Source organism: Camellia sinensis, chromosome 4 (assembly GCF_055761805.1).
Source record: "Camellia sinensis isolate YWXY chromosome 4, ASM5576180v1, whole genome shotgun sequence".
In the NCBI taxonomy this organism is placed as follows: domain Eukaryota; kingdom Viridiplantae; phylum Streptophyta; class Magnoliopsida; order Ericales; family Theaceae; genus Camellia; species Camellia sinensis.
The window spans coordinates 208,558,372-208,571,392 of record NC_138964.1 but is presented as its reverse complement, the minus strand read 5'-3'; the positions used below and the strand labels follow the sequence as shown (position 1 = coordinate 208,571,392).

At 31.6% G+C, this 13,021-nt stretch overlaps 1 protein-coding gene across 2 annotated transcripts; it reads left to right on the top strand.

Annotated features, from left to right (window-relative positions):
- Positions 1 to 1,036: 1,036 nt before the first annotated feature.
- Positions 1,037 to 12,435, top strand: LOC114282548 (uncharacterized). Of its 2 annotated transcripts, none has more exons than XM_028225262.2 (5): positions 1,037 to 1,351; positions 1,514 to 1,555; positions 1,669 to 1,986; positions 2,850 to 3,067; positions 12,051 to 12,435. In XM_028225262.2, exons 1-5 carry the CDS (start codon positions 1,150 to 1,152, stop codon positions 12,300 to 12,302), a joined length of 1,032 nt encoding a protein of 343 aa, XP_028081063.2. In that variant the 5' UTR covers positions 1,037 to 1,149; the 3' UTR covers positions 12,303 to 12,435. The 2 variants fall into 2 exon arrangements, with proteins under 2 accessions (XP_028081063.2, XP_028081062.2); XM_028225261.2 differs by having other exon boundaries at positions 1,041 to 1,351; positions 1,511 to 1,555.
- Positions 12,436 to 13,021: the final 586 nt, after the last annotated feature.

Genomic DNA, 13,021 nt, shown 5'->3' with positions numbered 1-13,021 from the left:
CAACCAACCGGTCGACCACTTCCCTTTTGATGCATGATTGGAGCAAACCATATCAGATTGAGAAAATTATTTTTTTATTTATCAAATTTAGTAAAAATTTTAGTTCATTGGTGGAGATGCTCTTGAGAAGTGTGCTGGTTTTTTTTATGATCCTATGGACACTTTGGCTAGGTTTGACATAATCTATATAATTCATCTTTTTATCTTTTTTTCATCACATCACATCTCTACTCTTTTGCACATCTTTTCATAAAAAGATAAAAAATATACTTTTTTTTTAAGACACCCCAAACCAACCCTTTAAATCATTCGTTGAAGTATTATGTTAGTATACTTACTACTACTGTAGTCAGTGATTTAGCTAGGATGAGAGAGAGAGAGAGAGAGAGAGACATGGTCAGGAAGAGAGAAGAACCACGAGTGATTTTTTTTTTAATTGTTACAAATTATATTGAAGTTAGCTTTATTTTTTTTAGTACACATATGCCTTTTTGTTTTCAGAAATAGAATGGAAGGGATTAATAGTGAGAGGATTGTTAATGAGGGGATTGATAGTGAGGAATTGTTAAATTATTTTTATATAAAATAATAAAAATAAATAAAAAAATATAAAAAATTAAACATTATATTTAAAAAAAATTCCCAATATATAAAAAATAAAAAAAATAAAAAAATTTCTAATCCACTCATTATTTTTCTAATATCATCTCTACCTCCTCTTTACCAATCCTCCTTCCTCTTCCTCACTAATACCAAGGGATTACTAATTCCCTCCACATCTCTCAAAATAAACACCACATTCTCAATTTTCTCCTCACTACCAAACCTAATTCCCTCTCTATAATCCCAAACAAACAGGCCATAACATTTCTATCGTAGCTCACACACAAAGTTAACAAATTTTAACATGTAAAATTAGACCTCACTTTTATTACTTTTTACGAGTCGACACATAGTAGCACACATAATTGCAGATGCTGGTAACCAAAATATTTTGACATCTAGTGAGCTTACAGTTGTGAAGTTTAAACTGAACACCCTATAAAAATGGACCAAATTTGAGAAGAAAAATAAAAAGTAAGTTGAAACATTGTAGAAGCTATCAAAATTAAGGTAGGCAAAAGCACATTTAATGTGAGCTCTACCACCATGGAACAGCGACGGGATGAGCCTGAATCTGAGTCCGAGTTCAATTTAAGGGAATGGGGCGTGAAAGCTAGAATGGTCAGCCGCGAAAACACGAGCTCCAGAAGGTTTTCAGCTTCGAACATTAGAAGTTTCAGAGAGTCTTTCAGATCAAACATAACCAATATATCTAGCACTGCTTCTTCTCCTGGCTACACCTTTAGAGGTACCTTCATCTCTCTCTCTCTCTGGCTTCTAACGGATGAGGGGTCACTTGTTTAAGGGTGAATTATTGTCACGCATTGATCGCCCCTTACCACTTTTTTTTCCCCTTAAAAAAAGAAAAAAGAGAAAAGTTTCATACAATTCTCCATCTTCTTTTCAGAAGAGATCGACCCGTCAACATACTCATTCACAACTGCTCTGAAAGGTAAGCTTTGATCAACTTCGACATGATGATGATGGTCACGAAGACATAGATTTGATTGATTTTTAGCTTAATTAATCTAAGAACTAGTGTTGGGTGGGTTGTTATCAATGCAGCATTGCAGGCGAGATCAGGGAATAGCTGGGAGTGGTTAACATTATCATCACCGGATGGGTTGGCTTTGAATTCAAAGTGGAATGAAGCAGAGAAATATATATGCAACCCAGTTTCAGGAGAAGTCCCAACACAGTGTTTGTCTTCTAAAACACTTATTAATGGTGGGGGTGGAAGGTCCTATCGCAACTTAGCTGCTTCTGGCAGAATTACAATGTCTGCTCCTCTTGTTTACACTACTTCTTCTCACTCTAGGCTACTCCCCTCAAATCCTAATTCTCTCACTTCACTTCAAAATCAACTCCACTTCCCACTTCAAGGTCTCAATCTCTCTCTCTCTCTCTCTAATATGTCACTAGTATTATTTTTTTATTTTGTATAGTTTGTTTTGAGCAAATTGGATTAGTAGTTATTATACTTTGTCCTTTTGTCATTTGGATTCTTATATTTTCAATTAACTCAAATTTTTTGGTTATTAATTTTAAATTTTATAGCAATTTGGTTTAATTAATAAATTTGATTGGGTTTTTGATCAAAAATTATCATAGGCAGTTGAGATTAATACATTGAGTTAAGCAAATTTATAATTTTATTCTAAAAAAAAAAAAGTAGGACCCCTGCTACTTATTTGCTTATGCTTTATGAGAAAGGAAAATTCTATTCGTACATAAATTTTATAAAAAAAACTTAACAAGTGACATTGCTGTTATTGTAAATAAATTTATCTTTAATAGTATTTTGTTTTGAAATAAAAGGTACATGATAAGTCACGTTATTACGTATAAATTTTTTATTTGTATAGTAGTCGATAATAAAATGCTAACAGTTGTAATTGGACTAAGGCCTTGTTTGGGAACAGTCTATTTTAGTAATTTTTTTTATTTTTTAGTTTATAATGACTTTTTGATTTTTTATCAAAAGATGTGATTTTTTATGAAAAAATGTGTAAAAAATAAAGAGAAAATTAAATCTTTGACTTTGTAAGATAGGTTATAGGTTTTTTGAATTTTTTTAATAACTTTTTGATTTTTAGACTAAAAGTGTTACATGAGAAGCGAGATTTAAATTGAGATAAAATTATAAATTTGTGATCAAAATTAAATTAAAATTATAGAGAGCATTGTGGAGTGATTTGTTTTGTTATTGTTTTTGTTTTGGGTTTTGGATATGTCTTTGGTTGCAGAGAGGAAAGAAGTGGGGGGTAGTATGACCAGAGAAATGGGAACTCAAAGCACACCACCACCTGAGCTCAGTTCAAGAAGTAGTAGTAGTCCTCCTCCTCTTACTAGCCCTGCTGCTTCCACTCCAATTCAAGAAAGATTCATAAAAAGAGCTGAGCCAGAAGAAGTTGATGATTCACCTCTCACTGCTACTACTTCCAATCTCAAGTTTCTTGAAAAGGTATCTGCATATTCCTCAAGATTTTTCAATGATTTTATTTATTTATTAATTTTTATGACTTACAACAAGAACATATAGAATCCACTATGGATGATTTAGTTCAAAAATAAGTTTTTAAGTGTCTCAAACTAATTGCGCAGCCAACTGAACTCTTCTGTTTGGTTGTGCATTTCTGTTTTGGATTTTCTTCTTTTCTATTATTTTTTTATTTTTTAGATTTGGCTGAAAAGTTTTTTTTAAAAACAAATGATATAATATTGGAAAAAAGATCATTAAAGATAAAAAATAAGAAAATAAAAATTCAAGAAAAAAACTGTCCTTTCCTTTTTATTTTCAGTTTTTTTAATTTTTTTTATTTTCAGTTTTCCTAAATATTTATTTATCGTGTTGACAAAATTGTCTCATAATTTTAATTCCTCGAATACCCCTTGCGAACTATATAACTATATATATATTTACTTCTTTTTTTTTTAGAGCAATGATTGGTGGTCACAAATTCTGTAGCTCAAATGGTCCGAAAATGTCAAAACGACGTCATTTTGGGTACAAAACAACTCTGAAAATGTCAAAACGACATCGTTTTGGGTACAAAACGACTCTGAAAATGTCAAAACAACGTCGTTTTGACATTTTCAGGCCATTTGAGTCACAGAATTTGTGGCCACCAAATATTATTTTTTTTTTTAATTAGTTATAAAAGGTTACAATTGTAAATTTTTAGAAAACCAATAGTGGAATTGCTCACACTACACTGTTCTTTCACCCATCAGGTGCACACACTGTTCGTATATACATAGCAAATTGTTTCTCAAAATATTTTTTTATTTTTTTTCCTTTTGTTTAAATGACCAACTTTTATTTTGGAAAACACAAAAATGGAAAATAAAATAAAATAAATAGAGATAATGATATGATAAGTTATAGTGACTTTTTACTTTTAAACTAAGATAACCTGGGAGAATAACATATCAGTGGCTATTTTAATTTTTTTTAGGTTAATAATAAATTTTATAAATTTTAATTATTAAATATATAAACTTTTTGAGTAAATTAGAATTCCTGAAATTTAATTAAAATACGAGTCGCCCCATGTGATTTTAGAAATTACATTTCACTCCCTGAGATTTTTAACTTCTTAACAATTCGTTCCTTTAATTAATAAATTATTAAATCAATTAACAATTTTTAATGATATTATAAATATGTTTTAATTAATAATTTATATAATTTTGTTATTGTATAGGAGAGCAATATGAATTTCTTTTTTTAGTTAATTTTGTTAAATGAAAAATTCTAACAAGTATTTGTAATTTTTTAAATTACAAAAAATAATCTGTATTTTAACTAAATTTTAGGAAATGTATTTATAATTTACCTAATTTTTTTTATTTGTTAGTTATTTTTAGAAAGTACAACTTATTGAATGATTTAGAACTCTAAATATTGAGTTCTACATCTACCACTAGTGAGGTGGAAATAATAATAAATAAATAAAAAAACAACACAGACTGTGACAATGAATGAGACTCACTGTTACATCACTAGTGACAATCCTAATTAGAGGTCTCCAGCTTTATTGTTTCTTCAAATAATTTGTTCCCAATGACACGCATGCATGTGATGTGATGTACCTTAAATTACATGTACCTCCCATCAGTAAAGTTGTTTTATCCTTAATGGAAAAATATTTGGTGGCCCGAATTTTATGACTCGAATATGTTAAACCGATATTGTTTTACACTTTAAAACAACGCTATTTTTGATATTTCAAGCTATTCGAGCTATCTTTTTTTGGACCACCTATCATTGTTGTTTTGAATATTCATTTAGTAATATTGGAGTCTTTTAAGAAGCTTGTAAAAAGTCACTTCTAGTTTTTTACTTATTTTAGGTGACATCATTTCTCATATAATTTATCTATCAAAAGATAAAACAAGTTAAAAAAATTAAAAATTTAATTTTTTACCAACTTTTCAAAACACTCCATTATGAATTTAAGTTTAATTATTTAAAATTATTATCTTATAATTCAAATTTATTTTATATATAAATCTTATATTACTATATAAATTTAATTTTTATCGCATAATTACTTATTAAAAAAAATTGGTGTATAAATATGATCGATGGCCATTATTACTTGTTTTTTTGTCTTTAGAGCAAATGCATATGCTCTCGTATAAATGTTAAGGGTGTGTTTGGTAACGTTTACGTTTTCAGTTTATATTTACAAAAAATTTATAAACTGGTTTTTGTTTATTTTTTGTTTATTTTTAGGAAAACATAAACTACAAACGCGTTTGGTAATTGACAAAATGTTTAAAAAATTTTAAAAATATAAAAAACAGTGAGAAATGACAAGTGGCGGCGGAAGACGGTGGTGGAAAGTGGTGACGGTGGGTGGTGGGTAGCTGGTGGTGGTGGCGGGTGGGTGGTGGTGGTTGGTGGGTGGGTGACAGTGGCGGGTGGTGGGTGGTAGTGAGTGGTGGGTGGCGGCTGCCGGGTGGTGGGTGGCGGCTGGCGGGCAGTGGTGGGTGGCCGGTGGTGGGTAATAAGTGGCCGATGGTGAGTGGCGGGTAGGTGGTAGGTAGGTGGCGGGTGGTAGTGGTGGTGGGTGGGTAGGTGACGGTGGCGGGTGGTGGGTGGTAGCAAGTGGGTGGTAGTGGTAGCGGTGGTGGGTGGTGGTGGTGGTGGCGGGTGGTAGTGGGTGGTGGCGAGTGGGTGGTGATGGTTGGTGGGTGGGTGGTGGTGGTGGTGGTGGTGGTGGTGGTGGTGGTGGTGGCGGGTGGTAAGTGGCGGATGGCGGGTGGGTGGTGATGGTGGATGGTGGGTGGGAGGTGGTGGTGGTGGTGGTGATGGTAGTGGTGGCGACGGGTGGTGGGAGGCGGATGGCGGGTAGGTGGTGGGTAATGAGTGGCCGATGGCGGGTGGTGGTGAATAGCGGGTAGGTGGCGGGTGGTGGTGGTGGTGGTGGGTGGGTGACGGTGGCGGGTGGTAGCGAGTGGGTGGCAGTGGCGGTGGCGGGTGGGTGGCGGATGGCGGGTGGTAGTGGGTGGGTGGGTGGGTGGGTGGGTGACGGTGGCGGGTGATGGGTGGTAACGAGTAGGTGGTGGTGGCGGCGGGTGGCGGTAGCAAGTGGGTGGCGGATAGCGGGTAGGTGACGGGTGGTGGTGGTGGTGGTGGGTAGGTGGGTGGGTGACGGTGGCGGGTGGCGGGTGGTAGGTGGTAGCGAGTGGGTGGTGGTGGCAGGTGGGTGGCGGGTGGTAAGCGGTAGCAAGTGGGTGGCAGGTGGCTGGTGGTGGTGGGTGGTTGGTGGTGGCAGGTGGGTGGTGAGTGGTGGTGGTAAGTAAGTGGCGGGCGATGAATGGTAGTGGCAGGTGGTGGGTGGTGGCGGGTGGATGACAGGTGGGTGGTGGTGGTGAGTGGGTGGCAGGTGGGTGGCGGTGGCGGGTGGTGGCTGGTGGTAGCAGGTGGGTGGTGAGTGGTGGTGGCAGGTGGTGGCAGGTGGTGGTGGATGGTGGTGGCGGAAGACGGTGGTGGAAAATGGTGGCGAGTGGTGGCTAATGTTGGGTGATAAAAAAAAAAACTGAAAACTCAAAATGGAAACACATTTTTTGTGTTTTTATTTTTTGGCCAAATTTATAAACTGAGACCACTGATTTATAAATCAAAAATTTTACCAAACAGGTTTTTATTTGACTTTTTAAAATTTTTGTAAATATAAACAGAAAACTGAAAACGTAAGTGTTACCAAACGGCACCTAAACAACTCAAAATATTTATTAAAATTTTTATTAAATATTTTACGTGAGTGCAAAATTCACATAGTACGAGAGTTTCACATCTATATAATATTTGATAAAACTTTTAAAATCTCAAATATTACTTTATGCTCTCGTACTTGTCTTTTTGTTTCAGAACAGCTCTGTCCATTTTTTTTATTTTTTATTTTTTTATTTTTGTGAAAACCGAACTAAAGTAAAGCATTATTTTTTTAGAAGCATAGAAGTACGTATTTTTTGAAAGTTGAAAACAAAACTCACAACAACATCTTCAGCACAAGAAGTTTGCATCTTTCCCCTCGAATTTGGATTCGTAGTGCTTTGACGTGTCACATAAAAAAATAAAAAAAAGAGTAGAATCGAACGTTTAGATTTAAAATTAAGGACTAATTTGGCATGAAATTTGTTCAGCAAGAAATTTGTTCCAAAAGAAAAAATTCACTTATATTTTTAGAAAGTCAAAAAATTCATATTATTCACTTATTTTTCAGCAAGAAATTTGTTCCAAAAGAAAAAAAGAGTTCGAAACAGGTCAAGCTGTGTCGCCACTACAATTTCTCATAAAAGTACAAAACATAGCACAATGTAAGTCACACTTACATAATAAAAAATAAAAAATAAAAAAATGAAAGGAGAGAGAAAGTCAACGTAGCTACACTAGTCTGAGACATAAGGGTAATTTTATAATTTTGCTATTTTATACAATATTTTAATATATATTTTTTCGTAAAAAGACAAAAAATTATCCTAAACAACCATAATTTTTTTTCTCTATTTTTTAGTTCAAAAAATTAAAAGGTGCACTTATTTAGAAGACCCTAAATAACCCGTAAATTTGACTTTGTTTTGATATCTTTATTTGAACTTGAATAAAAATACCAAAATAATGCTTGTTTTCATTTTTCAGAAAACACTTTTTAGAAAATTCTACTTTCTTATTTTCCGTTTTTTTTGTTTTTACCGATTTTTTTTAATATTTTAAGCAATTTTTTTTACTTTTTAGATACACCTAACATAGATACACCTAACATAAATACACATAAAAAGTAAAAAAAAATTGTAAAAAAAATCTTTTAAAAATTCACTAAATACCAAAAATACAAAAAAATAGAAGAATTCAATACATTTTTTTGTATTTTATGTATTTATTAATTTTTTAAAATATTTTTTCATAAATTTTTTACTTTTTAGATACATCTAACTAAGGTGCATCTAAAAAAGTTTTAAAAAAATGTTTAAAATTTAAAAAATATTCATTAAAAACAAAAGAATACGAAAATCAAAAAACTCAATTTTTAAAAAATTTAATCTAAAAAATTCAAACCAAACACACGGATTATTTTTCACTGTATATATACATTTTTTAAAACACTACAGATTGTACTATTAAGGGCATGTTTGATTGGAAGGATTAAAGTATGGGATTAGGATTATTAATCCGTGGGCCCAACTATCCTATGTTTGTTTTGACATTTGGTTTAAGACTATTAATCCAATGGATAATTAATCCAACAAATTTGTAGGATAATTAGTAATGGGGTAGGGGTGGGATAGTTAATACTACACTAATTTGATAGGATTATTAATACCTCACTATTAATATTGTGAATCAAACATGGCCTAAGAGTACACTACAAGGATCCAAACTCGTTTTCCATTCTCCTTATCATCAAACCCTTGCATGCATGAACTTCTTTTTGTGATCCTTTTTTTTGTTTTGTTTTGATTTTTGTCTGAGCCGAAGGATGCGAGAGCAGTTTCAATGGGTCTCTGGAGTCTTTTGAATGATGGTAAAAAATTAATTTTTAATTTTTTATTTATTTTGGATCACATTACCTCTCACATAATTTATTTATAAAAAAATAAAATAAACTAAAAAAAATCAAAAAAAGTTTTTATCAATTTTTCAAAACACCTCATGTGAGTTGTAATAGCTATACACTATGGCCTTGTTTGTTTTGGGAGATAGAATGGAGGGGATTGATAATAAGGGAATTATTAGTGAGGGGATTGATAGTGAGGGGATTAATAGTGAGAGGATTGATAGTGAGGGGATTAATAATGAGGAATTGTTAAATTATTTTTATATAAAATAATAAAACAAATAAAAAAATATAAAAAATTAAACATTATATTTAAAAAAAATTCCCAATATATAAAAAATAAAAAAATTTCTAATCCCCTCACTATTTTCTAATATCATCTCTGCCTCTTCCTTACCAATCCCCCTTCCAAGGGTATTAGCAATACCAAGGGACTAATAGTCCCAAGGCTTTCTCTGCAAACAAACAGAGACTTTAGTAATACCTTGGTATTACTAGTCCCAATACCCCTCTTATAGTCCAAAACAAACAGGGCCATAACAGTTGAGTGCTCCAATGAGGTTGTCTTATCAAATTTTGACATTGCTATCAATGGCTAGCTTTATTTTATAAAGATTCAATAATAATTGGAAAAATAAGATGATGATTGTGTCAAAAAAATGATAAAATTATTGGAGGGAGGTTGCCAAATTTTAGTAATTTTGTATGGTAGTATATCCAAATTTGAAAATGACATGTCAAATTCAACATTTACACTATGTTTGGTTGATAGATTTGAGATGCGATTTAGAAAAAAAAAAAAGAAAAAATGTGTGTATAAACTATTCACTTAATTTCTCATATCTTTTTCCTTTTTTTTTTTTCATATCTTTTTTCTAAATCTCTTAACTAAATACAATGTTAGTATAGAATGCTTTAAACTATTGTTGACAAATGTTAAAATAATTATACTTTTGTTTTTCTTAAACTTTTAAATTTTTTTGGGTCAAATTTTGTACCTTTTGTCTTTTTAAACTAGAAAGCTCTTTAAAAAAAAAGGAAATAAAAAAGATAGACCAAATTTGAAATTTTCACTATAAAAAAATAAAATAAAATAAAAAGTGTTAAAAAAGCAATCATCGCCAAGGCCCTCTTGAGTGAAAAAAATTAGTACAGTGCTGGTTTGGTTGTTATTCTAAGTTAAAAAATTTATAAAATCACAAAAGGACAAAAAAAAAAATTGTGATTCCAAAGTCAAAAAATGCAAATTAAAAAACCAAACAACCAAAAAAATTTTAGGCTAAAATAATAAAATTAACTAAAAAAATCATTTCCAAACGATCCCTAAGTGCTTCTTCAATTTTTTTTTTTCTTTCTTTGCGTTAAATATATATATATATATATATATATATATATATATATATATATATATATATATATATATATATATATATATATTACAAACAAACCATCCAAAGCAAGAGGGTACAAAACAAAAGAAAAGGGTATAGTTCCAGGCAGTACAAGACAGGACATGCAATTTGCGTATTGCAATAATTCACTAGACTTTCATTATAGCAATTTGGCATCATGTCTCTGTAGTTACTACATCATGTATAAATAGTACATCTTTATACTTTATTTATTGAAATAATTACTAACTTTTAAATTTGTTAAAAAGTTGACAAAAAAGTAATAATATATTTATTATAATCGAGCAATTATTTTAGTGAATGTCACACACTGCACTATAATTTTTACTTAGAATTGATTGATCCGTCGAATGTATCTCTCAATCTTATTTACATGCAACATCGAATCACATGTCTCAAATAATGTCGGTTCTCATCCATAATCACATACTTTGATTTTTTAATTAATTTCAATTTTAATTTTAAAATTGTAGATTATGGGTCATAAGTGATATTAATGGGTGTTTTGGGAACAAAGTAAAAAGTTAGTTTTTAATTTTTTACCTATTTTAAGTCACATCACTTTTTACAATTTTTACTCACAAAAAAATAAAATAAGTTAAAAAGTCAAAAAATTAAATTTTTACCAACTTTTCAAAACACCTTTATAACATAGGAGACTTGATTTTAAAAAATTTTCTCTTTAAAATTTCGAGAGTCGCTAATCTCCCCAATCCATAACAGTGGACTGGATTGTGCAGCTTAGCCTCAAAATTCCATCTTGGATTTTACTTTTATGATTTGAATCATTTATTTTATAAAATTTTATATATAAATTATACATAAAAAAAATTAAATTACTTTGATAATTATGAACACACTATTCACTCTAGAAAACTTGTCCGGTTATCCTTTCAAAACTCAACATAAATGTGGTGAGTACTTATTTCAACCAATAAAACTCAACACAAGTTGGACATCACATGAATTTGCTCGGGGGTTATTATACAATTTTCTTCTTAAATAGAGAGATAGGCTTTGTTTGGCAAGAGATTTTTTGGGCTTATTTTGTTAAAATTCACCAAAAAATAGATTAAAATAATTAATAAAATAAAATATCACATCAAATTTGTAATTATTTTGCTTTTTTTTTCACAAACATTACATCTAATTATAAAAAAATCTAACCATATTTCTAAATACAAAAATTTTAACCTATTAAAATAGTCAAAGAATAAAATAACTTACTAAAATAATTAATTTCTCAAACAAGGCCATAATAAAATTCTAATTGAGGTAACCATCTTTATTTGACCTTGGAGCAAAATATAATTTTTTCTTACTCTTTCAATTTTATGTAAATTTGAATAGAGAAATGGAAAAACATCTGTTTGGTGGGGTTCTAGAACTAACGTTCCAGAGTTTGATTTGAATATAGTAGTTGTTTATGATTTTGAAAACGCGATTCCACACTCACTTTTGAAAACGCGGTCGAAAACGAAAAAATTTGAGCTAACCAGTTGTCCCACTGAACATCCCACCGGTCGTCTAGCTGGTTGACCGAAGCAGTGCAATTTTTTTTTTTTTTGGCAATTGACACTTGTTAATTTTTATATATTCAACAAAAAATATTTTCCGAATTTTTTAAAATTTTTTATGAGCTTCAATAGAATTTTGAATTGTGTGTTTGATTATGAGTTGTAAGTTTTTGTATCAAATATTATATATCACTTAAAAAATTTCCACTCAATTCAAAACTCTGTTCAAAACTCATTCACTAAACAAATTTTTTACACTTAAATCATAATTTCAAAACTTACAAACTCAAAACATAACTCTATTCTCAAATCATATTTAGAAAATTTTATTAAACATTAAACGCAACCTTTTTTTTTTTTTCTCCTCTAAATCTCTATTCAATTCATGATCTAAACACCACTTTAGTAATTGACATATATATATATACTGACATTGATGAGTACTGAAGGTTGAAGTGAAAGAAATAAGAGAGAAAGAAGAAACAAAGAGAAACGAGCAGTTTGTGAACGAAGAGGATGAGATGAGTAAGAGAAAGATCAAAGCAAAGCAAATCTACAGGTGCAACAGGCAAGGTGGGTGCTTCTTGTCATGGAGGAGTTTGTGGATCAAAAAAAGTCAAAAAGATAAACACAAACCAAGAAACAACAACAGCAACAACAATGTCTACTTCATTCACCATTTTAATGGTTGCTATAGCTAAGGCTGGCTCTCCATATCTTCCTAGATATATCCACTTCTATGTATATTTTGATAATGAAGAAGTCTTTGACCCTAACTTTGGTGAAAACGAAATAAAACTTTGAATATGTGCGATCACATGCTAGCTTTACATATCCAACATAGCCATTTTTGAAATGTGTAAGGATCCTTTAGAGTGATATGGTGAAGTGATTTTTTAGGGCTTAACACATGCCCCGCCCATAAAATTAAAGGTTGAGATTACTTTGGTGAGGGAAAAAAAATTCTCCGTTTGGTGAGTTCTAAAGCGACTGAAGAGAGGGAGAGGGGGAGAGAGAGAGAGAGAGAGAGAGAGAGAGAGAAAGGAGTGACTGAGGAAGAAGATCATGGCGTCGCCCGTTGCCTGCCACTCGTCGCCGACGAAGTCGAGTCACCCGCTGCCACCGCCGAAGATAGCTTCTTGTTTCTTCTTGTCTCCTCCACCTCCCTTCCATTCTCTCTCTCTCTCTCTATATATATATATATATATATATATATATACTAGTGTATGCCCGTGCCTAAAGGCACGGTGCAAATAATGATAAAATCAAAATGTAATTGAATATAAAATTGTTGGGTTAAAATATAATTTATTCCATTTGTTACTAAAAAATTGAAGTCAAAATATAAATCAAGGTCTGGTTAATTTTGAAAAGTTCTTTTTTTTTTTTTAAACTTGAAAATAAACATTTCCTAATCAAC